This window comes from Amblyomma americanum, chromosome 3 (assembly GCF_052857255.1).
Source record: "Amblyomma americanum isolate KBUSLIRL-KWMA chromosome 3, ASM5285725v1, whole genome shotgun sequence".
Taxonomy (NCBI): Eukaryota; Metazoa; Arthropoda; class Arachnida; order Ixodida; family Ixodidae; genus Amblyomma; species Amblyomma americanum.
In genome coordinates, this window is record NC_135499.1 from 60607478 (window position 1) to 60633727 (window position 26250).

At 44.3% G+C, this 26250-nt stretch overlaps 1 protein-coding gene across 1 annotated transcript; it reads right to left on the reverse strand.

The window, feature by feature from the left end:
- Positions 1–1359: 1359 nt before the first annotated feature.
- LOC144124621 (COP9 signalosome complex subunit 9) lies at positions 1360–25901 on the reverse strand. Its single transcript, XM_077657420.1, has 3 exons — positions 25709–25901; positions 22238–22310; positions 1360–1465 (listed from the first exon to the last, which is right to left on the reverse strand). Exons 1-3 carry the CDS (start codon positions 25778–25780, stop codon positions 1428–1430), a joined length of 183 nt encoding a protein of 60 aa, XP_077513546.1. The 5' UTR covers positions 25781–25901; the 3' UTR covers positions 1360–1427.
- Between the last annotated feature and the right edge of the window lie 349 nt (positions 25902–26250).

Genomic DNA, 26250 nt, shown 5'->3' on the forward strand with positions numbered 1-26250 from the left:
TAGATTTAGATCCCTTGCATCTTTGGCGATGCCAAGGAGGGAAGATTTTCTCTTAGCCAGTTCCGTGTTGTGCTGGCTGCTCGATCTGTTGTAAATATGTAAATTTCTTTATAAAGCTTCAGTTTATCTTCCCTCAAGTCAAGTGTTGCCTGACCTCGTCTGTTATACTGCCTCGGACGGTGGGGCACCTTTGGTGGAGCCCGAAGAACGAACTTTGAATCTTAACTTGGAGTGTGGTCGCCCTGCCTCTTACATGCCACCTCTCAAAAGAACCAGTGCTTGTCTTCAACCAACTCAAGAATTCCTCTCACAAAGGACTGCACATTTGTCCGCACACTGAAAAAATAACAAAGGTACAGGTAGATGTCATGTTATTCTCGTGTTTCCTTGGGGAGAGCTATGACACACGCCTATACTTCAGCAAAGACAAGCACTGCTTCAAAGCAGTTATTAAATTTTCTAAGAAATTCCCCTACTAAGCATGTTGCAACCACTAAGTCCCAGTGGTTCCATCTAGAATCATGCAAAAAAACTGATAAAGAAGCGATGGAACTTTCATTTTAATGGAACATTTTAATTTGGGCCAAAAAAGGTTAATAAGCTCTGGCATCGCACGGCACACTGACCATTTTCACTTCCATCGAAATGCTACCATCGTGACTGGGATCGAACTCGCGTTTTTCGAGTCAGCAGCCGAGAACCATAACCACTGAGCCACCGTGGCAGCTTGATTGCCATATCTGCATGCGTGTGTGCATCAACCATGAAAGTGCTGCTGAAAGTAAACGTATTAAGCAGAAATATGTCTGCCAGGAAAAACTTAGTATTATAGTCGGGGACCACACCAAAACAGGCAAGCCTACAGTGCACACCAAGCGGCAAATAGAGCTGGTGATGTAGACATTCTGCTTGAGGTTTGCAATTATGGCGTTCCTTTCTTTTTTTTGGTCGTCTTCTCTAGTGCAGATGGTACTTATGCTGGAGCGTTAGAACCACAGCTGTTTTGAAGAGTTCATTTTGCTATTCCTCACAAGCCTACATCCTTAAAACTTACTAGCGGGCTTCGCTGAAACACCCTATATGCTTAACGTGGATTTCTCGACACAAGAGCATGGTGGGAGAGACAAACGTGTTATTTAGTCACTGCAGCGGTGGCCTAATGGTTTGAGCATCCACCTCACAAGCGGGAGGTGCAGGGTTCGATCCCCGGTGCTGCTGGGTGCCCTGGCCTGGTGCTCAGGTTATCTGGTGTGAAATTCTTGGAAAATAGGTTTCTGACCCCACCTTGAGTAGACAAAAACGCTAAGTCATGGGACTCTTTGGCCACACATACCTTTACACCACAAAAGTGCATCCTCATCCTCATAAAATGGCTGATTTATTTTGAGAAGTGAAAGGCCTATGTACAGAAGAATGCTGCTCCTATTTCACTGCAGGTCCTCATCGTCAAAGAGGTCATCAAAATCTGCAAAAAGAAAATAATACGACAAATGAAATTTCCTCACGAGGAAACTATGTGCCAGCAGAGAAGATCAGGTGCAGGAGCTTAAACTCTTGCACTCATGCAAGTGGGAGCAATAGTGATATAGGAGATAACTGTTACTCTACAGAGGCGATTCGCAGTGGCACTGCTTGCTCACTCATCTATCTGCGAGGCTCACTGTGATTTGAATTGTTAAACATTTTCAAACAAACCAGTGTCAAGTCAGAGTCAAGTAGACATGCAGCAAATAATGCACTAGCATGAATTACCCCTCCCAGCATTTGGTGAACATTGCAGTGGTATGCTGAGTAAACAAAACAGTGTAGTATGGCAATCCCTCACAGAACACCAATTGTATGGTCACTCGTGGGGCGACACCAGAAGACAGCATGCGATGTACATGTCTCTAACACGCAAGAATCACAGCGTGACACTGCGATGACCAGCTGTTTTTTGCTGCATCCTACAATTACGGCAAAAACTGCTTGAAAGAGAAATACTGTGTCGCTTATTTATGGTTCCGGTGAAAAAAGCATGAACAAATTCTCAATGACAATGCTTCAAAAATAGTTGCTGTTTATGTGCAAGTAAGGTTTGGTGGTTCTGGCATGCATTTTGTTATCATATCAAGCAACATACACACGTGGCAACATTCCTTTGATCATATGTTGGCAATGTATTTGCTTCAACTATCCTGCCTTTGCTGATTACGTTGTGCCAGTTGATGCAGACTGCAAGTGCGAAGGCGGGCTACTCACCAAATAGGTTTCTGAACAAACTGCGAGTAGCGCTTGTCTCGTCCTGTTCTTTTGTCCTTTGCCTTAACCTCCGGTTTCAAAATTCAGTATGCTTGTGACTGTTCCACACCACAAAAGAAAGCTACAAGGCAAACATCCACTCGATGACTATGGTGACATGCCTCTCAGTGGTGTGTAGTGCGACATTAGCAGAGGACATTTCCCATCCTAGGAATCGCAAAGCCTGAACACACAGGGAGGTATTGTATTGTACTGTATTGGGCTTTACGATGAATAAGCAACTCAGGCCATCATGCGGCAAACACTTGGTATAATTTCTTTCAAAAATTGGGTGTCATCAGCGAAAGTTCTTGTGTGGACAAGGACTCCGAGGAGCCTAACAAATCAAATAAATACCACAACCTTCTTCTCAGGACCGAGAAAAACGGATGAGGTGCATCATGAAATGCATCAAAGCACAGGGTAAGGATTTTTAGAATTTATAGCTTTTGTGTAAAACATTTTTTCCTGGGCAATTCAAGTTCTGTACATGAAAATAAAATGTGATTTACTATGAGTTCACCTCCGCATTTTTCACATGGAGGTATGCCTTGTTTTGTCAGCAGAATGTTATTTATGTGTTAGGTGTGTGTGTCTGATACGCATGTGGCATAAAATTACCTCTATAAAACGTTCCAGGTGCCTGCCTGATCTCCATTCTCCCAGGATGGTTTTTACTAAGCACAATTTGTTATTTTCTTCACTATTCCATGTAAACTGCCATTTTTCTTTAAGTTTATTTTTTACTAAGTTTAAGCAATCTGGACAGGGCATATTTACAGTCCTGACTTCCTTATGGCGAGCTTGAGCAGTGCACGCGTCAGCTCTCTCGTAGCCAAATTCCAAGATGGCTTGGTACCCAGTAGAACTTAATTTCGCGTCCTTGTGTTTCAGCAGTTATTATGTTATGTATTATATCTCCTATTAAAGGTTCTCTTACATTTCTGTCGTGCAGTGCTGTGATTACACACAGCGAGTCCGTGTAGATGATGCTGTTTTGAATGTTCTTTTTGACTATTTTTGCTACAGCCATGGAAATGGCATAACACTGGGCTCAGAAAATTGACGCGCACTGAGGCAACCTGACTACCTTTTCCCATTTATCTTGCACTATAGCACTTCCGACATAAAGTGCTGTTTTATAACAGTATGTATAAAATGCTGTGTAGACTGTATTTTTCGTCTAGTGCCTAAAATTCTTGTAATATGTGTTCAAGTGGAGTTTGCTTTTTCTGAAATTGTGTCATTGTGTAGTCCCGTACAGCGGGAAAGGTGTACCAAGGTGGCAGTGGTTCGGGTCTCTGGGCAACATCAGGTAGTGTGTCCAGAATGGCTAATTCCTGGCAAATTCCTTCAAAACGGAGCATGAGGGGTCTCATTGCATTGGGTTTGTTAATGAAAAGCTGCTTTGACGGGCGCTTCGTAACTATGGAGCAGCAAAGATGTTTTGGTAGTGAACGGGTTCTTAAGACGTATGCACATCTGAGCATGGTTGTTCGTTACATTCTACACATAGACTGTTTATGGGCGATGTCCTGTATGCCCCACTTGCAAGGCGCAGACCTGAGTTATGTACATGTACTGGATCTAATCGCTTCAGGTATACGGCCGAGCTGAACTGTACACTATGCACCCATAATCTAGGCAAGAGCGAACTATGCTGCGGTAGATGTGTAAAAGGCAGGTCCTATCAGACCCCCAGCGTTTATGTGAAAGCACCTTTATGATACTTAATGATCGAGAAGTTTTCTTCTTCAGGTTCTATATGTGGGGTAAGAAGGCCAGTTTTCTGTCAAAAGTTATGCCCAGGAATTTGTAGTCACTCCTTACCGATAATTCAGTTTCATTCAGGTGTAGGCTAGGATCTGGTTGTAGGCCATGTTTGAGTGAGAAAAGAATGGCCACTGTTTTCTGTGGGGGGAACCGGAAACCGTTTCGGTCAGCCCACATTGAAAGTTTATTTATTGTTAACTGCACTTGTCTTTGCACTGCACTTGACTGAATACATAATGTACCTTGGAATTATTTTACTAATAGAATTCATTTTAACAACAAAGAAGGTTGTGCTTAAAATACATCATTGAAACACTCCATTTTTGAACCAACGCATATATGGAATGAACGGTTTGACAGGAAATCTTTTAGGCAGTTCAGCATCCTGCCGCAAAGGCCAAGTTCAGCCATCCCGAACCTCCAGTCCGTGCCATATGCTTTCTCTAAATCAAAAAAACAAGACAGTGTTGCTTGTGCACAAAAGCTTCACTGACAGTATTTTCAAGATGAAATAGGTGGTCTGTTGTGGACCATGCTTTTTTTTAAACCGCACTGATGGACATCGAGAAGCTCATGCGCTTCTAGCACGAAGGTTAATCTAATATTCACGATACTTTTAAAGGATTCCGCAAGGCAGCTGGTGAGGGCTATCAGTCTATAACTGCTGGGAGAGGTTGGTGGTTTTTCGGGTTTTAAAAATGGAACGATGATGGCCTTCTTCCAGGCTTCGGGTAGTTTACCTGATACCCAAACCTTATTAAAAAAACTTAAAGGTACCTCTACGGCAGGGTCAGAGAGGTGGGATAGCATTTGATAGTGTATTCCGGCAGGGCTGGGCACAGACTGTTTACCAGCAGACAAGACTAAGTGGATTTCTTGAAATGTAATAAGATTATTATATGGTTCATTTGTATAGCCACTTGTAGGAAGTCTTGGTTTCTTGGCTGTGTTCATGTACTTTAAAAATGATTCTGTGTAGTGTGATGAGCTGGAAACTGCCGAAAAATATTCACCTAAAATGTCTGCCTGTTCTTCGATGTTTGTCTGTATACCAGGGGCTGTTAAGAGGGGAAGTGTGTGAATGGAGAGTATTTACCATTCAGCTTTCACACATTCTCCCACATTTCTTTTGATGTGGTTGAGCTTTTTATGGATGTCCCTAACTTCGCCACAAAGTCTTTTCGGCACTACGGCGGATATATCGGGCTTCTGCTCTTGCCTTTTTAAAGTTTGAGATTTTTTTGCGTGGGGTACCTCCGAAAGATTCCCCATGCTTTCTTTTGTTTCTTTTTTTGCCACTCTACATTCTTTTGTACACCAAGTTTTGTGGTTTTGTTTCACCACTCCAGAAGACTGTATAGCCAGGCACGCAGTGGAAATAATGCAATTTGTGAAAATTTCATTAAGTTCATCCATACTTAAGTTATCTGGATATATTTTTTCTATGCTAACGTTACCTTGAAACAGCACCCAGTCGGCCAAATGCAGCTTCCATTGTCGTGGTTTTGTAGGAATGATTTCCGGAGAAGATGTTAGGTTGATAAAAACGGGCAGGTGATTGCTGCCATACGGGTCGTCCAAGACATGCCATTTGAACTTAGTAAATAACGAAAGGCGATGTAAGTGACAAATCTAAGCAGCTCCATTTTCCTGAGCTCGGAGAGCAATATGTGTGTTTGGCTGTGTTGAGTAGGCATATATTATAGCACAGAATAAAATCTTCTAAAATACGGCCTCTAGTGTCTGTTTGTTCGCTTCCCCACAAATTGGAGTGAGCATTAAAATCCCTGAATAACAGATATGGCTCTGGTAATTGCTTTAAAAGTAGCTCTAAGTCATGAAGTGTTATTGTCAGGTGTGGTTGGAGTTATACGGAACATATTGTCATTGTTTTAAAATGTACAACAGTGACTTCAGCGGCTTCAAATGCAGTCTGAAGCTTGACTGGCCACACTACTTTGGACAACTATGGCGGTACCTCCAGAGAGCCTATTTGCTTGCTCTCGGTCGTGGCAAAAGACTGTATATTTACTCAAAATATTTTTATGTTTTGATCCCAAGTTTGTCTCCTGGAGCCACAAAGCAACCGGGGAATATAAAGCTAGAATATCTTCTATGTCACTGTAGTTTTTTAACATGCCTCGACAGTTCCAGTGAATTAGAAATGCCATATCTCATGCCTTTTGTGGATGTATTTAAAAACCTATGCCCCCAGTTTTGTGGGGCCCGTTATTAGAATTTTCCCTCCCTTTTTGTGTTCAAGGGAGTTGCGCCGCTGCCGCTACTGCTTATATCCATCGCCTCACAGGAGGATATGGATTTGCGCGGGGGGGGGTTGAACCTGCGGGGGTACGGATTTGTGGCTTCTCCTGATGGGGAGAAGGCGTACGCCCTGCCGGCTCAGGGGTCAGCCAGCCAGCCATTTTTTTGAGATGGCACCTGTCGGATATGTGGATGGCCCTGCCTGGGCAGTGGCCTGAAGCTGGAGTGGTGTATTACCACTCCCACTAACTTTGGTTGTCCCAGAGGCCGCCGCCAGGTGCACCTCAGGGATGTCAATTGGGCCGACACCGGAGTGCTGTTCGGGTGGGGGACAGGGCAGGCACACATCAACAATGGTGTACTGTGTGCACACTGTCACCAGACGTCGCTTGGCCCCCCGGTGCTCAGTGTCAACATATGGCCTGGGTGTCTGCTCACTGTACTTTTTTCGTGCCTCAGGGTAGGATATATTTTCACGTACTTTCAGACTGATTATTTTCTTTTCTTTTATGAAGACTTCACAGGTTTGCGAGGAGGCTGTGTGGTCCTTTGCAATTTGCACATTTTGTTTCAGTTGCTTGGCAGCTGTCTGTGTTATGTTCGGTTCCAGCACATTTACCACAGGTCTCTTTGCCTCTACATGTCTTGCTACTATGGCCATACCTTTTGCATTTGAAACATCTCCTAGGTTTAGGTATGTACAAGCACACTGGGCACCTGATGAATGCAACCTGGACAAACTCGGGCAAGCGAGTGCTGCCTAATGTTAGAACAATGTAACGAGTTATTTCTTCTCCTTTGTGCCTTATAGTGATGCGGCGAAGGGATGTTATGCCTTGGTATCGCAAATTCTCGAGCAGCTCGTTGTCATCTTCCGCCATTAGCAACCGCTCAGAAATTACTCTCTGAACACTGTTCAGGTTTCCGTGAGGCGTTACTGTAATGTCAAGGTCAGGAAGTTTCTGTAGTGTGAGCAATGCATCACTCTGCTTCTTGGATTTCACCTGCACTGGCAAATCTCCGGAGGAGAGTTTCTTTGTTTCATATTCCTCGCCTACGTTGGTCTCTAGCCACTATTGTATCACGAACGTTGATTGCGCGGCCACTGGCTCATTTTGCTCAACAGCGTACACTATCAGCAACTGGGGGAAATTTTCAGCAGATTTCGAAGTCGGAACTTTGATTCCTTCGATGCAGTACCGTTTTTGGTTCCGATAGTTTTTTTTAGGGGAGGAATTGAGAATCCATGCAGCATGTATGGATTAAGGGGTCCTATTCTGTCACTTGTTCTTCACCCTTAATGACACAAGAAGGTCCCGAAGCCCGTCACCTGGTATACAGATGGGGAGCGCATCGGCTGGGGCTTGACCATGGCCTCGACCACCACTATTCCTGGTTTCTACACTTCACCCTACAACCTATCGCCACGGTGCGGATACAGCTTCAGTATGGTGACTAAGGGTCCGTGGTGGCACCAAGCATCATCACCTTGAGATTCAAGGTGCCCTTGCGGGCACACAGGGAGAATTGCATGCAAGTGCTGACAAATTATACAAAACGTTGATGAAGTTTCACTGCTACTGGATGACTGAGCCACATCAAAGTAACAAACTACACTGTGACAAAATGTGGCCACAATGCCATCCCAAATTTGTGCAAACCAAAACATTATTGAGACTCATGAACATAGCAAATCTCATTATTTGCCATTCACTCATGGTGAGGAATTTTCTGCACTGACCAGAGCTGGATGGATGTAACATCACCTGGGAAGACACTGGCAAATATGGTAAGTGGCTTCTACACAGCAGTGCAGAGTGTGGCTCAACTACGCAAGTCTGCCCCCCATGTATCTATCTAATAGGTCTCCACTCCTCCCTTCCTGAACAACACAATTCCTTCCCAACAAACGGCAATGAGCCTCCCTCTATAATGAACAGCTTGCGTGCATCATGCGGCTTATCCAATGAGGTCATTCAGTCGCACAGCTGCAGCCAATGAGAGAGGGGCTGTACCACAGCTGTGGCCGTGTGGCGCGTGTACTGCAGATGGCGTGGGATTCTCGCTGGGAACTCCACATGGAGTAGACATGCGCCGCTCGCATTCCCGCAAGCAGTGCTATACCACATACTTCGCATTTTGATTAACTATGCCAATTGGCTGTCATTTTTTCCACTCATGCTGGCACCGCCGATGACAAAGCAGTTTCAACAGAATGAGAGCCTTAACGTTGTCGTGTTAAAGGTTAAGGGCTGAAAAATCTTCTGTAAAAGTTATAGCAAAAGTTTTCTGAGTCGAGGAAGCTCTCGGCAGGCCTGCTGCACCTTGATAAAAACGTACCAGTGGAGATGTCTGCAAAAGCTCAAGCTGCCATTCGGCAATGTGAGCTATAACAGCTAAATCACCCACCCTACAGTCCAGGCCTAGCTCCCTCGGATTACTAATGAGAATGCTTAAGATGGCTTATCGACATGAAAATCTAGTATCGCCCAAAAAGTGACAGTAATACAAAACACACGAATGATTGAAACGGTGTGAAGTCATCAAAGGCAGGAAAATAAGAAATTTTTGCCAGTAATAACACTTGCAACTGCTCTAACTACAAAGGAATTGAATAGAATTAGAATAGAATTGGAACAGAATGCCTTTGTATGTCATGACACGACTCCAGCCATGACTGAGGATGTTGTCGTTCAGGCATTCCACACGATCGCTTCCTATACACAGGGTGTTTCACCGAAAATGTTACACAATTTTTAAATATAGGCCTTTTGAGTTAGAAGAGCGCTTTTTTCGGCATAGCATTGTCAGCTATGTGGCACATCAGAATGCAGCCAAGACATGCTAACTACTCGGCCGGTTAATTAACATTGAAAAGTTAATTTTTAACTTTTACTGACAGTCTCCTTAATTACTGAAAGGCGTATAACCCACCGTAAGTTATATCTTCACCCGTTTTTAGACTTTCAAAATTGAGGTTACCCTCGGTGCTGCGGCCCAGCAAAGTTTGGCTATTTTGATGAGTTACGTGCACTAGAGAGGTTGCTTTGCCTGCAGGCTTCTTGAAAGCGCATGTATTTTGGCATAATGTAGCCAAAATTTGTTGGGCCACAGCGCCGAGGGTAACCGCCTTTTTGAAATTCTAAAAACTCGTATGGATATTACTTATGGTGGGCTACACACCCCTCAATAATTAAGGAGACTAACCAGTAAAAGTTAAAAAGTTAACTATTCAATATTAGTCAACCAGCACACTAGTTAGCACATTTAAGCTGCATTCTGATGCACTACACTGCTACTGACAATTCTATGCCAAAAAAAGTGCTCTTCTAACTCAAAAAGTCTATTTTTAAAAATTGTGTAAAGTCTTAGGTGAAACACCCTATATATGTACCTCTAGAATGCTGCCAGCTTGCTTAGCGGTGTGGTTTGGGTCAGATTATGACTACCCAAGTTGTTGTGCCAGTATGGTGTCCGTTGCATTCAAATCTGCACGAGATGTCGCAAAGAATTGCTAGTTGTAATGTGTGGCAGCCATCAAACAGGAGTCAGCCCGCTGGCCAACAAATGCAAGGGTGTCTATGAGAGCGGGCCGGCCCCGTGTCGCAAGCTCATTGGTGGACGCAAAGCCATGCTATTGCATTGTCACACGTAATCAGAGATTTTCACCCGAAATCGTTTTCTATTCCAACATTTAAAGAAATTTCATCGCACCCAACAGTTTGAAGCAACGCAGATGTCAAGTAAGCAGTGATGACCTGGCTTGAAAAGCAGCCAGAAGGCTTTTTTTCCAGTGGAATAAATTCGGAGCACCAAAAATTAGTGAAATGCAAAGAGTTGTGGGAAGACTATATTAAAAAAAAAAAAAAAGAATACTTATTTTTAGAAGTTGTTTCATCCTTGCTCAGGCAGATAAATTACTGAAAGCTGTGTATATGAATCTTTCATTTGTATTGATTCTGATGAGACTAGGAACCCAGCAGAACTTTATTACCTGTCCTTGTGCTTCAGCTGTTATGATGCCTCCTATCAAGGGTTGTACAGTCAAACCCGACTATATCGAACCCGTTTACATCGAATTACCCCGTATATCGAACAATTTATGAACATTGTATTGCTAAAATGAGAATATATAGCAAAAAATACTAATATATCGAACAAAAATAGCAGCCGCGCTTGATATATCGAACTTCAAGCCGCGCAAAACTGCTCCAGAAGTTGGCTTTCCCGCGTGGCGGCCGGACGAGCTGCGCCAACATCCATCCCCCCCCCCCACTTGGCCAAAGTGGTTTAGCCCAACAGCGCTCGCACGGCGCTGCTATAAATAGAGTCCCAGCGCTGCTCTCGCTCCCTCAGACAGCCACCCAGCCACCCCTAGCAGAAGTGGTTCGACCGCGCACTCTGTTTACTCGCAGCCACGTGCGCCTGCATTCTGGTATGTGACTCGCGCGACTGCCATTGCGACTGCTTTGTTCCGTGTGCTTCGTTGCTTTGTGGGAGCGGTGAGCTCGTCCGCTTCGTGAAAGATGGCTGCTGTGAAGCGACAGAACCTAACCATATCTTCAAAGCTGGAGATCATCAGAAGAGTTGAGCGCGGAGAAAAGAAGTCGGATGTCGCCGCAGCGTACAGCATCCCCAGAAGCACGCTGAGTACGATTTTGAAAAATAAGGCCGACATTAGGGCTAAGGCGGACAAGAGGCCTGCTGCTACCACCAGCGCTCGACGAGTACGGACGGCTGCATTTGAAGACGTAGAGGCTGCAGTGTATAAGTGGTTTGTTGACGTTAGGTCGCAAAACATCCCCGTTTCTGGCCCAATGATCGAACAGAAAGCAAAGGACGAAGACATCATTGCCGACCTCACTAGGGATGCCGCCGGCGACAGTAACTGTCAGGATACGACGAGTTCGTACCCGCCATCGTGTTCCGACGCACTTAACGCGCTGAGCGTTGTTCGCCGTCACTGTGAGTCAATAGAAGGCTGTGGGCTCAGCTGTTCTCAGTCGCTCGATAACGTTGAGAAGTGCATGCTTAATAATGCTTTCAAAATCAAAAAGCAGAAGAAGATCAACGACTATTTCTCGCATTAATAGTCCCACCGTACATGTTTTTATCAAATAAAGAATGCTTTTTACTGAGGTGTGGTTTGTACATTGCCAAATTTGTTAAAAGTTGTATTTCGAATTACACGATATATCGAAGTGATTCCCGTTTTTTTACGAGTTCGATATATCCGGGTTTGACTGTATTGCATTTTCGGTGTGTAGTGCCATGATTACGCTTAGGGTATCGGTGTAGATAATACTTCTTTCTGTATTCCTGTTCATTATTTTCTCTGCAGCCACAGAGATGGCATAACACACCATGTGTGTAAAATGCTGTGTAATCCTCGTATTTTTCATATAGTGCCAAGAATTCATGTAATATACATTGTGTGGTGTTTGCTTTTTATGAAAGTGTATTAGTGTGAATTCACATACAGAGGAATGGCTGTACCAAGGTGGCAGCGGATCAAGTCTGGACAAATATCGGGTGCTGTGTCCAATATGCCTAATTCTCAGCAATCCTCTTCAAAGCACAGAAGTGGTATGATTGCTCAGTGTCTTTCATTGAACAGTGTTCTCGACAGGCACTTTGTAATGATGGGGTAGCAGAGATGTTTCTGGAGTGACTGTATTCTTAATATGTGCACCCGTGTGAGCATAGTTCTTCTTTCTGTAAAGGACCGTTCATTGATTCCACAGTACACTGTAAACAACTTATTCTCCACAAGCAATTCAGGCAGTCACAAGATGATATAAAGAAGCAGCCAATATTTTTGTTGATTATTGAGAAAAGTGGAGCATGCCCTAAAATAGATGGGAAGGATAGTGCTTACATGGCCCCATTAAGCTTAAAATAAAGCCCGCACGATTTCGAAACTATCACGTGATTACAGTAGAGCCCACTTACAACGGCCTGACGGTCACGCAGAATGCGTTCTTTGTATTCGAGGTTTGTAGTAAGTGGACTTCCCACGTTGCTTGCAAAAATACTAAGCCACACAGTGTATGCCCTCTTTGCCAACTGCTTATTCAAACTAGACCCCACTACGGCGCTTTCCAAGCCCCCAAGCGCAATCATATTCTCCTCTCCAATTTCATCGCTACCAACAAGCTGCTTTATGGACGCGATACAACTAACTGCGGTAGAAGCGCTCACAGTAGCAGGTGGTAGGTTAGCCTCCTTGTCAATGTCCTAATCAGATTCCTGGCAATGCGAGTTTCCGTACTTCGCATACTATTAGGTTGTTCAGTGTATGGCTGTCCGATGTCTGCGTCATGATCTGCACCAATGAAGTATCCCCACGCGAAATCGGGTCAGGCAACTGCGCATCTGTGACGCGTTGCCACAAATAAATATGCGTCCAATAATGTGGAGTTCGATTGTGTCCTCCATCGTTCCTGGGTTTGTTCCAAACACTGCCTTAGGAAAGCAATTCTAGATGTAGTGCACAGTCAATTCCATTCACGGGATCTTATCATTCCACGGCAGGCAGGAGAAAAGCGTGGTCACTGCAGTGAGGGAAGCAGCACTTCATGCGCCACACGGTTGTCGACCAAGAGAAGGACCTTCCTATGTTTGTCTCTCATTTTGTCTTTTTGCTTTTTATGGAATGTCATCGTCAAACTCAACAAGCCACTCGGCGAACAAGTCACCTGTCAATCCTATGCCCTCTCTAAACTTAAGCCTAGTGACGCACTCGTCGAATAAAAAAAAATTCTTACACCATTCAGGACTTAGTACGACAGCGTATGAGAACATAGTTTCCATAGCACTGCACATTGCGAATCTTCCTGATAAGAAACGGTGACCACCGGTCGTTGCGGTTGATGCTCCTGCACAGAAAGCTGCTAACGCAAAGCTTACTGCACTTCCCACCAGCGCTAAACGTCGCTTTTCAAGGCATACGTTTTTGACCGCCACACATGGTAACAAGTTTTGTCAGCATTCCGTATGTCGTGTACTTATTATTTGTTAATTATTTTATGGCTTATGCATTTTGGGTCGCTGCGTTATTTCCGTAGGAAGGGGGTGACAGGGCGGTTAGGAGCTTAGAAGACACTCATCCTTCTCCGCTCTGGCAAGAAACACTGATTTTCGACTGCGGAACCGAGGTGTTCGCTGTATCTGAGACCCAATGCCATTGCCCTAATACATTTTTTGATAATAGCAATGCCCCCATCCGTAATAAGCGAGTGTTTGTTATAACTGTGGCCATTATAAGTAGGCTCGACTATATGTGCTCCCATAATGAGATATCAGCATGGTTAGCGTCCACAAACGCTCTTCAATAGAAGTAACTCGCTGTAATGAATAATGAGTAAAGCTGTAATGAGTCAACCAGCAAGCAGTCACCACAATCATTCTGGTATAAGCATGGGGTACTGCTTTGTATAACCATGATGCTGCAGCTGTTACTTGACAAAGCACAGGTAATTTCTTGCAGTGCAACATGGCTACGCATCTTTCCATAAAGCATTTTTTCATGCATGCGCGGTCTTCCTCTCAATGAGCAGTGCCACTTTGCTTCGGTCATAGTCTCCGATGTTGCAATGTACATCCTACATGCTTCGCTGCTTCCTTATTAAATGCTTGCATCAAAGGAACTCTGCTGAAATGATCTCCCCACACTGTGCCTATCAATCAAGCACGTGTGATGGAAGGCGTCCGGCAATGATAAAAGCTCAAGTTCATGCGTGAGCAATGTGATCACTGTATGCCAACCTACTGAAAATAGCACCCCATCATTAGTGGCTCAATTAAGTCAGAACTCGAATTTACTCGAACTAAACTTCTACCCTAAAAATTCGAAGTTACATGTTTCTACGGCACAAACATATCAAAGCTCGGATATCAAAAAACTATTACAACCAGTGTGATGTTCGCAAAATCAAGCTATCAGCTGTAATGCGGACTAAACATTACTCGCGGTGATATATTGACCTAATGGAACATGTAACAGTGCTGCGCAAAAGTCAGATCAAATCTAGGATTGACATTAGCCCTTCTTAAGCCTCTCCAAAACGCCTTCTCTGCATGTGCACTCACTGTGTTCTTTTCGGACAATGTTGACAGCGCCACTGATGCAGAAATTCAAACTTTGCGCACTGTGTACGAAAACTAGGCGTAGAAGGGCTAGAAGGTGAAACAGGGTACGGTTTGGTTACAGTGATCCTCTTTCATGTCTAATATCGAGATAATAAACGAGAATCATGGTTCTGCACATTAGACAGTAACCTCCACCCCCTCTCATTCATCCCTGCTCTTGGTAGCTGGAGCAATATTTGGGCAGCACAGCACTGGCGCAATTCCACAACCAATTTCTAGAAGAATGAAGCAGGTTTAATGCGATGGCGCAGGCTGGCGCAATTGGTGGAGTGTTCGACCACTGCATAGCCATTGTTCTTAACTTAGCCCTTTAACTCCCAGGCATTGAAAATATCGGATAAAAGTTATCAACTTCTAGGATTTCATCACTGATGGCTCCTTGAAGGCAGAAATGTAAAAAGCTGAGAGATTTATTCAGAAAAATTAATTACATGGTAACGGCAAATTTCGATAGTTTCTGAATGTCTCAGGACCACAAAACCGCGTGTAATACATAGGCGCATGCAATTCATCACTTGAAAAATTCAAAACTTCTCTATCATCTGTGAATACGCATTACGACCACACACATTTTAGGCTGTTTTACTGCTGGGGTTAGCTTTTCGACGAATTTATCTTTCCAAGGGCCCCCTGCATCCCTGGCAGCCTACACTTTCGTCTTGCGCTGATGAACATGTTAGAGAAGACCGTTACTCCCACTATGCTAGCAATTCATGTAGTTATGTGACCAGAAATGAAAATTATTCACATTTTTACGCTCAGTATCCTACACAACATGTTCAAAATTATACTTTATTGATTTTTTTGAAATTTGAAGCGCCGTACGCTAATGCCGCTTTAGCACGTTGGTAATTTGGCCAGGCAAACACAAACTGGGGTATTAATTGTCCCTTGTAAATTCAGTCATTAACTAAAATTCACTAATTAACGCTTTATTGACTGAAGTTAGCGTGCATATTTATACTGAGAACTTGGAGGCAGTTGCTTTTGAGGGTTATTCCATTTTGTACAATTTTAGTAACGCGCCTGTGTCCTGACGCACATCTAAAATTTTGTCCCAGTTCATCTAATTAGCATGCAAGACAGTGGCTCTCGGCGTTAAGCACCTCCCTCGTGTGATGCAGCTGTTGCGTATGGCGCTCCATCTTACAAGAATGTGCAGCGAGCGGTGACGCGGATGACTCTTCGTCCTGGGCCAGCGTTTTCCTTCTTGGCGATCAAAACCGATGAGTAACTTTGCTGGTGGTGGATTAGAGCGAGTGATGACTTTCTAACTTCGCGACTAGGCTTGGTGCTGCCGTATAAACATGGATGAGATAAAGTGGGCCACGCGATTCTTTCTTGCGTTAATTTTTTTTTCTTAATGCGGCGTGTTGCAGAACTACTAAAAATGAAAGCGGTTTCGTCATAGCTAAGCTCGACAAAGGTGACAAAGGTTTGTACTTTCACAAAACTGGTGAAAGTGATGGGCCCCGTTTTGTAACGAGCGCTGGCAACTTTGGGCTTTTGTTTTGTGCGGCCTTTGCGAACGACTCCAGATCGCCACGCCACTGAAACAAGCAGAACCCGCATTGAAGTTTTCTCCGTTGGAAAATGCTCAAGGTCAGAAAACGACGCCTAAAACGTCTAATTGGCGTTTCGCGTCTCGCCATCCAAATCGGCGAGGTCCAACTAGGCCGATGTTTTACAGCATTTTCCAATGTTTTTGCAAAAGAGGCTCTGGTCACCAAAAAAAAAAAACAGCCAAAGAGGAATTATCAATGAGGACTTCGAAATTAATGTCCTTGCCTATGTGACTGCAATGCCAAATGCAAGTGTCAGGGAGATTTCTGACCGATGCAGAAAAAATGTCGGAACAGTGCTGAATGCCATAAAAAGGCACAACCTTACTATGTCAGCCTTTATCAGGACCTAAATGTTGCTGATTTTTAGAAATGAGTAGAATTCACTAACTGGGTCTTAATAAAACTTGACCAAGATGAGCACTTCCTAGAAAAAGTGATGTGGACTGACGAGGCTAGATTTTGCAGAAATGGAACTTTGAACTTCCACAATGCTCACTACAGGTCCCAAGAAAATCCTCACTGGCTGCGGCATCACAACAACAAAATCCGCTGGGGCGTAAATGTTTGGTGTGGCATACTTGGGGGCAGGCTAATTAGGCCATAGTTCTTCGAAGACGACCTGAACGGAAAGAAGTACGCATGCAACATTCTTGCTGGAGTCATCGACAAATTCACCTCCAGCATCTCTCTTGGGGAACTACGGCAACTGTGGGTCCAGCATGACGGAGCCTGAGCATATTTGGCTTCTTCAGCAAAGAACTGGTTAAATAGAAACTTTCTTCGGCATTGAATTGGGCGAGGAGAGATGCTTTGGCCACCCAGATCTCCTGATCTCTCTCCGTTAGACTTCTTTCTGCGGGGCTATGTGAAAAATCAAGTTTATGTCATGGAGTCCACTGATATCAATGATATGAAGAATAGAATTAATTCCGCCTGTAGGAGCATCGGCCCAGTACTCTGTGGAGTTCTTAACTCAATGCAAGAGCAGCTCATGTGCTGTGTTCCCGTGGAAGGCAAGCATTTCAAAATTTTTAACTGTGCGAGATTCTCCAAAACTTCTCACTGAAAGTAAGTCTTAACAACCATTGTAACTCATGGAATCTTTGACAAAAATTTGTGCTATATTTATGAAATGTTTAAACGTAAAGCTTGGGCTGGCACTACTTTTTTCGCGTGCCTCTGCCAGGGTAATGACGGAATTAAAGCTGCAGGTAAATAAATACATTTTTGAACACTACATTGGAATACTTTTGTTCTCTCTGATTAGCACTTGGCAATGCGGTTTTACTTCAGAAAAAGACAGTGCAATACAGAACGCAAGTCCGTCATATGCTTTCCCAGTCAAAGAGCATGCAAAGCCGCTAGGTTACTTTTCTGCATGCGCCCAGCTACCTCGAAACTTAGCATCGCGTCGCCAGACGAAGTGCCATATGCAACAGCTGCGTCACACGAAGGAGGTGGTGCTTCATGCCAAGAGCCGCTGTCTTGCAAGCATAATTAGACGAACTGGGACTAAATTTTAGACGTGCGCATGTCAGGATGCAGACACATTACTAAAATTGTACAAAACAGAATAGGCCTCAAAAGCAACTGCCTCCAAGTTCTCAATATAAATATGCCGCTAGCTTCAGCCAATAAAAAGTTAATTAATGAATTTTAGTTAATAACTTAATTTATTGGGGACAATTATTACCCCAATTTGTGTTTGCCTGGCTTCATTACCAACGTGCTAAAGCGGCATTAGTGTAAGGCATTTCACATTTTTTAAAAGAATCAGTAATTTTGAACACGCTATATAATACAGCCCAGACCATTTATAACGTAACCGCTTATAATGCGAGACCGCATTGTATGCGGCTTTTTGTGAAAACCGCCTAGCTTCTCATACAGTTAAATGTATTGTCGTACCGCTTAACACGCAGCAGCGCGTAACTAAAGACAGCGTATAGTGCGGTTTTTGAAAGCCTAGCGGCCCCTTATCGGCGCTGCCAGTGGGTAATGGCGGACGCGAGGAGCATGCTTCCCAGATTGGGCAAGAAGAGGGCAATACGCGGAGCCTGGGAGCGTTGTCGGATTGGTTAAAGGCAAGGGTCAAGGCAGGAGAGGATAGAAAAAAAAGTCCCAAAGCAGGCGTTGTTCCTCTCACTCTCCGACGCGCCTCTACTGCGCACGGTGACACTGATTGGTCAAAGCTGGGAAGCACACAACGGTACCGCCAGAAGTGCATGCTGGAGCGGCGGCCGCAGCCGCATGGCATAACACTGCAAGCGCCGCTCGTACCACGCGTGCGTGCGGCTGCATCTTGTCACGCCTGAGCCTATGAGCGCGATATGTGTCGTCGCATGAAGCGAAAAGTGGACAACATAGGCAAGTCTACCATCCTCGGCTGTCTTCAGTTGCGATGGCGTCTGCGCCTTCGAAAGTCAGGAAACGGCAAACTCTCGAAACCAAGCAGAGCATTGTGAGACGCGTCGAGAGCAGTTTGAAAAAGGCTGCGGTGGCAAAAAAGTGCGGTTTCTCCAATGCTACTGTGTCCGCCATTTGGAAGAACAGCGACAAGTTGCGACAATAGTTGCAGGAAGACTCCGCTTTGCTTGCTAGGAAGCGGATTCGTGCATCGAAGTACGAAGATGTCGCCGCTTTGTTTCCATGGTTTCGTGAGGTCTGGGCACAGAGCGTTCCGGTGAGTGGCTCGATATTGCAAGCCAAGGCCAGGTCTCTTGCATACATTTTCAGGCATGATAGTTTCAACCCAGTGAACGGCTGCATTCAGCATTTCATGGACCGGCACGAGATAAGCTCGTCGTCATCACCGACCACGACGGCGTTGTGTAAGAAGTAGCCGCCACAGATGAGGACATCGTGGCAGTGGTGCATGGTCGCGATGAGCCTCTACCCGAGGATGAGCCTTACGAAGTGATTGAAAGTGCAGCAGAAGTTTCGTGCAAAGATGCGCTCAGCGGTTGCAACAAACTGCGCCTCCACTACGCTCACAGAAACCTCAGCAAGAATGTGCCTCACTGTTATTTAAGATGAAGCCATTAGCAACGCAGTTCAGTCGCAGCACCAGACTAAAATAACGTCGTTCTTTTATTCATTACAATGCTTCGACAAAAAGGTGAAATAAACTTCATCGTTGCCTGTGATTGCAGTGTTATACACCTGACTCGTTGTCAGGTGCTCTTTGAAAGGTAGTCTGGCCATTATGAAAACGCGAATGCATAGAAAATCTACATTTTGGTTACAGTGCAGTACCGTTTATAATGCAGATTTTCACGACTCACGCGCTATGCATTATAAGCGGTCTATGCTGTACACCAGGTGTTACAGGGTTAAGTAGTAAGAGGTGTTGCCTGATTACGTATTCTGGTGTTTTCTTTTTGCCTACCTCGCTAAAACTTTTATTAAATGTTACTGGGAACACATCCCAAGAAGCAGGATAACTGCTGATACTCATTGTGTTGACTTCATGAAAACAGACTTAAAGCTCTGTGGCTGCAAATTTACTGCAATAAAAATGCTGGCAGAATAGAAAGCCACCTGTACAAAAGCTGCGTGCAATATTTGTATTGGATGACAGACCCTGAACAACACTACATTTGGGGAATTGTCTTACACCATTGCCGCACAGATAGGCTATTTTAAATGCCTGATGCAAACAGCCTGGGCAATGGCCCCATACTGTACATATTTACATACCTACAACTCAACAAAGTCCAAAGTTATAAAATGGGTAACATTTTGATTGAAGTTTTCAATGCAGATTGGTAGATAACCTTACAATACTGTAACGGACTAGAAGACAATGAGGTGAAGGGCAGTGGCGCTGGCAGGAGCGCTTGTGACAGGCAGTCCGCCATTAAATCATGCCATAGCCATCTGTCATGTCGTGCGGGGTTTCACTGCCATCCTGGCCCCGGAGCTTCGCCGTCCTGCGTCTGCCGTGGTAGTTGGCCGTGTGTTCTTGATCTGCACCGCCCGGCCTTGCCCCAGCCCCCGTGACCACCAGAACCAACCTCGCCATTCGCCCAAGCCAACGTCCCGACCAGAAGACACAACGAACTGATGATGCCGCCATGACCAGACCCTACGACTCCAGCGATCCGAAACACGTAAGCACATAGCCCTCTGCCCATGCAGCTTGGTGTGTCCACGAACTTCGGCCATCGGCTCCTGGTGTCCTGTGGCCCAGAATCTTCGTGGGCCAGGGCTCATCTGATCATCTTTTTATCCACCTTGGGGGCAAGCCCTTCATCTTCTTCTCTTCTCCGTTCATCCCTTCTGCCACGCCCATCGTCATGTCCTGCGTTTGATCGTCACCGCTGTTCTAGCTCGTGCAATCACTCGGTGGCTCCAGGTCGTGTCACAACTAGAAGACAACGAAGTGGGCAGTGGCACGGGCGGGGCCAGGCCACCCGCCATTAAATTATGCCATAGCCATCTCTCATATCCTACAGTATGTATCGCCTTGCTGTCACATAGTATTTTACCCCCCCCCCCCACAGTGGCTCAGCGGTTATCAACCGCTGCGCCCGAGGATGTGGGTTAAATCGCAGCCACAGTGGCAGGGTTTTGATGGAGGCGAAATGCAAAAGACGCCCATGTTCCCTGGAGTGTCAGTGCACGTTAAGAATTCTAGGTGGTCGAAATTAATCTTGAGCTCTCCATTACGGCACCTCTTTCCCTCTTCCTTATTTCATTCCTTTCATCCTTCCTTACCCCACAGTGTGGTTAAAGTGTCCACGGAGAGTGAGACAGTTGCACCTTTTCTTTCCCAACAACCCATTATTAATGTGTTAGCATTATGAGGGTCTATGCAAGAAGAAAAGGCGACCGCTGCATGTCAGCAGCCAGTGGCCAACCTGCCACCTGCCGACTGGGCTATGAACAAACTAATGCTCCATTTTATACATCAGGTGCAACGTTGCAAAAGCTAGTGCTCTTGTTCGCGCTGCCTAAATCCACAATCAAGAAGCAGTGCATTTCTCATGGTGAGCGCAAAGTAATAAATTCTTTGCCAGCAAACTTATTATTGCATGATGCATTTGTCATGAGCTTGATTAAATGCGTTCTAATTACTGACGACACATTGTCACTTCCTCGTGACTTCGCTTTCTCAGCCACAAAACAAGTGCGGTGTAACACACCTTTCTTTATTTTTTTTTGTGCAGACTACTTCCGTACCTTTCACAGCATTGCACCTGATGTATGAAATGGAGCATAGTATACTACCTCGGATTAACGAACCATAGTATGCCACCTAGGATAACACAAACTTTCGTGTCTGGTCCTCAGATGTAACGAACTTAGTGTGGTGACCTCGGATACAGCAAAACCTAAGTTTACCACTTCGATATAATAAACAGCACGTCAACCTCTAATATAACGAGCGTTTGGCTGCCAATGCATTGAAACGATGCACCGAAAACAACCTAAGATATTTTTATTATTACGCTATTGTATTGTGGTCTTGACCTAGTGATACTGTCAAGAAATCTTATAAAGAACTTTTTGAATCTATCAAGACAGGTGTGACAATAACTTAAAAATGCTTATCGTCTCCATGCACTTTGTCTTTCATGTGTGAAATGGGTTTCAAGCGTGGAACAAAAGTCAATTCACAATCCAAGAAAATCCCTAAGAAATATCTTTGCTTTCTTTACTTGAATATGTTGACCATGCAGTATGTTTCGTGATTCTGCTTGAAAATCACACAGTCTCAATGAAAGAAGCAAGCAGTGTTAAATTCAAACCAAGGTATTTTTTTTCAGAGACCAGTTTAAGGGCATATTTATAGCCAGAGGATTCTTGCACTCAGAGATAAAGGCATTACACGATTTAAAACTAGTTTGCATATCATCAACACATACATATAACGAAACTGCAACCATGTAACCCTGTATATTTCTTGATATGACTATGAATCTTAGTCATTTTAATGGCACAGTAATTAATGGCATCTGCAAAGTGTTCCCTCTCCTGCTTGGACTGATCTTGGTCCAAAGCAAGGAAGAGCTGAGAGAGAGCAACTAAAATCCCCGCTAAATCACATGGCTCAGCTGGTTACTGGACCAATTTTCAGAACCGCTGGATGAGAGGTGAAAATCTGCTAATACAATGAGGAATTTGACTCTAACAGTTATGAATTTACCGAACACGTTTACTGAAACACTCAAAACACAATTGTGCTCTCCTTCTGCCCATACCATTGAAGAAATCTGCGTGAACCGACTTTTCGTTTGCAGCCAGGTCCATCAGCAGACCACCGGAACCTCCAGCCTGTAAAGCATTTTGAACAGTCAATAGCACATAAATGTAAAGCCTAAATGCAAAGGCAAACTGCACCTCACAAGAGCCAGCTGGTTTTGTATACTGCACAAAATACAGACCACAGCAGACCGCTGCAGACACGTAGAGAACAGAGCGGATCATGGCACAAACACAAGTTAAAGGGGCTCTGTAACACTTTCTGAGGGGAGTACATAAACTCACTCAATCACTACACTCTATTGTCATGAACTCCTGGGCCAAATAATACACTTCTAAACACAGTGGAGAACCCATAATTGAGCACGAAACTTGGCGAGTCCTTCAAGCGGTTTTTTCATGCTCACCCCCCCCCCCCCCAGCCCCCACCCCCCACCGGCAGGGAATCCACGCAGTGGGGCCAGCGTGCAAAAAGTGGCAAAAGGAGAGGGAAAGGCGCGAAGGCACTGAAAATCAAATTCTGACTACTGATAACTCAGCTTCTTCAAAATGCATTAAAAAAATTCTTGCTGCAGGATATTCGTGAAGTGGTGTCCTTCAATATCCCAGGAATATCGCACCTCTGTTGAGAGCCCCTTTAATAACCCAACAGCCGAGATTAAAGAGAGGAAATGCACATGGGTAGGGCATCTAATATGACAGGAAGATAAATCATGGCCCCTTAAATGAACAGAACACTGAATATTAGACATTCAATTTTTTTTGCCACAATGGAAAGCTTGACTGTCTAAGATGCTCAATTCTGCAACAGTTTTGTTAGAAACGCTGCAGGCAATTTTTGCCGCGAATTTTTTATTACTGTGTTTGCCCATTTTTATGTAGGCCAATTGTGGAAACCATGATCAGCGAAAGTGATGGCGACTGCACGTTGGCAGAAGTGATGAACAAAAGAATAATATAAATGTCACCCCAGACAGTAATTAGACATGTTTAATACAGAGTAGCATGCATTTCAGTTTCCATTCCCAAAGCTATTACATCATAATGACGCACTCCTCGTCAACAAAACTTTTAGTGGACCGTGATTGCCACTTCACAAAAGAACTGCAAAACACAGCGGTGCCACCTAGTGAAAAAAGCTAAAAGCACATATTCGGCGATGTGAAGGCTGTGTTGCTTTTAAATGAAAGGTGCACTGGAGAGAGTGCGAACTTTAATAAAACATGAGAAACACTCCTGAATGAAAAAAGCTCTGTGCATTAATTTGTGCTTTGCAAAAAAAGAACCGATCTAAGAATGTCTTGATCTGTAGCATGCCAGAAGGAACACAGGGCATGTTAAACCAACCTTCTGCCACATTTTCTTAACTCTGCAGCCTATTAACAAGATTCAGAGGAGAAATATACATTATAAAACAATTTTCCGGAGATATAACGGTAAAATTTTTTGCGAGTAGGCATAACAATACTTCTAACATGCTCAAAAAACTTCATATAAATACATCAAAAAATAAAAACATTTTTGCTTTATAGCATATCAAACTCATATCCAATTTCATTAAGTGGGCCATACTAACAAACTTCTGGCTCCAGCGGGGGCCAGTAGCTGGAGAGGGGGGGTGGGGGCAGAGACAAAGAAGTGCAAGAAAAAAGTAAAAATTGAAAATGTAAGCAAAAGTTTATAAAGAAATATTGCAAGACACACGCAAAAAAAGAAAACAAATAAGGAGAAGCTTCAGTGACAATAGAATTGCTCAGACTGAAACTTTCTTTTCTTTTATTCTTTTTCTGTTGTATTCACAGTTTCTAGGCCCTATCACAAAAAGCCACTGATGCAGATAGGGACAACTGGATGTCGAGGAATTATTAACTGCTATAGGTTACCAGAAGGCAAACAGGAAGGAAAGTCTAAGGTCGCATGGAGCAATGCCTGAAATCCTTAGGGCCAGTGGGCAACACGGCAAGATCCAGCAGGATGCATGCAGCCCACAGGCTACATAATTGAGACCACTAATTTAAGCCTTTAAAGCTCCGCAGAAATGCAACTGAATAAGCACCTGACATAACTAGAGATCGTGACAATACCCCAAGCTCAAAACAATTTGCACATCAAATAAAGGAAAAAAATCTTTCATTTTTTAGAGACGACGTGCGAGATACACCAAGCTCATATCTACCTATGACATAGACACACACACTTTAGCACTTTATGTCAGAACCTGATCTCCACAGTTTAAATGCCTGTGCTTTGAGAACTTCGTGGCATGTTGACCAAATGGGCTGTACACAAGACCGAGATCAGGCTTGGTAACACACCCTGGCTGGCAACAACTCAAAGGGCTAAAACAATGCTATGCTTGGACTGACTTGCAATTGTTTGCACCAACTTCATAACAGTCTCCAAGTTGGCGAACCAGGACAATGGTGAAAGTGCTTGCTTGTCTCGCCTGCTTAATGCCACACACCTTGATGTGAAGCGTGGAAGCAATTAATCCCTGGTTATCCCATCCTGGCATCCGTGACATCAAGAGCAAGCCATGAATAGTAGCTTTCGTACCTACCTCGTGTAACAAATGAATCGTTCTGCCAGGTCTTAAAACAACTAGACCTAAGCACTTCACCAAAGAAAAACACCATCATTAAAGACTCAACTTACAATGACATATGAGACCCAAACGGAAACTGAACAGATGACTTATAGCTTTGTCTACAGGCAACAAATTACTCATGTACAAGTAGATTTTCCAAAACTGCCTTCAGGTGTAATTTTATTATTTGTATACAGGCGAAGGACCGTACTGCTCCAAGCTGGGGAACTCAGCTTCGTGTAACGGTACATGCAGCAAAGGCAATTTTGGAAAGCTTGGAAAGGTAATACGACAGCATCATTTAGCCCCCACAGAATGAAGTGACCAAAGTTTCAATGGAGGCGAAACGAAAAAGGCGCCCGTGTGATGTGCGATGTCAGTGCACGTTAAAGATCCCCAAGTAGTCGAAATTATTCCCGAGCCCTCCACTGCGGCAACTTTTCCTGCATTTCTTCTCTCACTCCCTCCTTTATCCCTTCCCTTACGGCGCGGTTCAGGCGTCTAGCAATATGCGAGACAGATGCTGCGCCATTTCCTTTCCTCAAAAACCAATTTTCAACTTTCAATAGAGTCGACTCAAATATAATGACAACAGAAATGGTTACGATAACCCAGTGCTACCAAGAATTAGCGACGGAAGCCGGTGCAGTCAAAAATGAAAGTTGCTGAAGTAATTAACAAACGTCAGTGCTCAAAAAGAAGCTAGGTTATTTGCTGTGCCCACACGTTTCTCTAGCATGATGCCAGTCATCACGAGCTAATTCCAAACGCAAAATCATGCTTTTTTCAAACATGCAGAAAACAAAGCAAACGAAAAAAATGTAAACGGCTACCCAAGTTTGTAAGAAGCGAAGTTAGCGCAAGCGACGTTTGCGGTACTTACCTCTTCGAGATCTGTGTAGGGCCCGGCGCCTTCGGGAAACATCTCGTCGGCAACCACAACACCGGGCTTCATCTTTCAATTTCTTGAGTGACCGAAGCGGGAGAAAACTTTCCACGAGAACCTAACTACGACGACGAGTCGCAGCACAACCACAGGCCCCCTTTGTGGCTAGCTTTGGCCTATGCTTTGGCCGACAAGGGCTTCGTCAAATTTAGTATCATCATCATCATTGAAATCACCGCGCGTGATTTGAACAGCGCTTGCAATAAAACAAACCTATTCACGATAGCTACTGACGCCTCCAAATGTGATGAAAGGGCAGGGGTGGGAATATATTGCCCGCTTCTAGATTGGTCTTTTTCTTTGCGGCTTCCCGACTACACCCTAATTTTCCAAGCGGAGTTTCTGGGGGTGGTTTTTGCTCTTCGCAAATTAGACCCATCTTTCTCTGCAGTGTCTGTCATTACAGGATAGCTTTCTTTGTGCTCGTCCCTTGCTTCGACTTTGGATTCTCCTCTCTTGAACACGTTCCTATCATTACT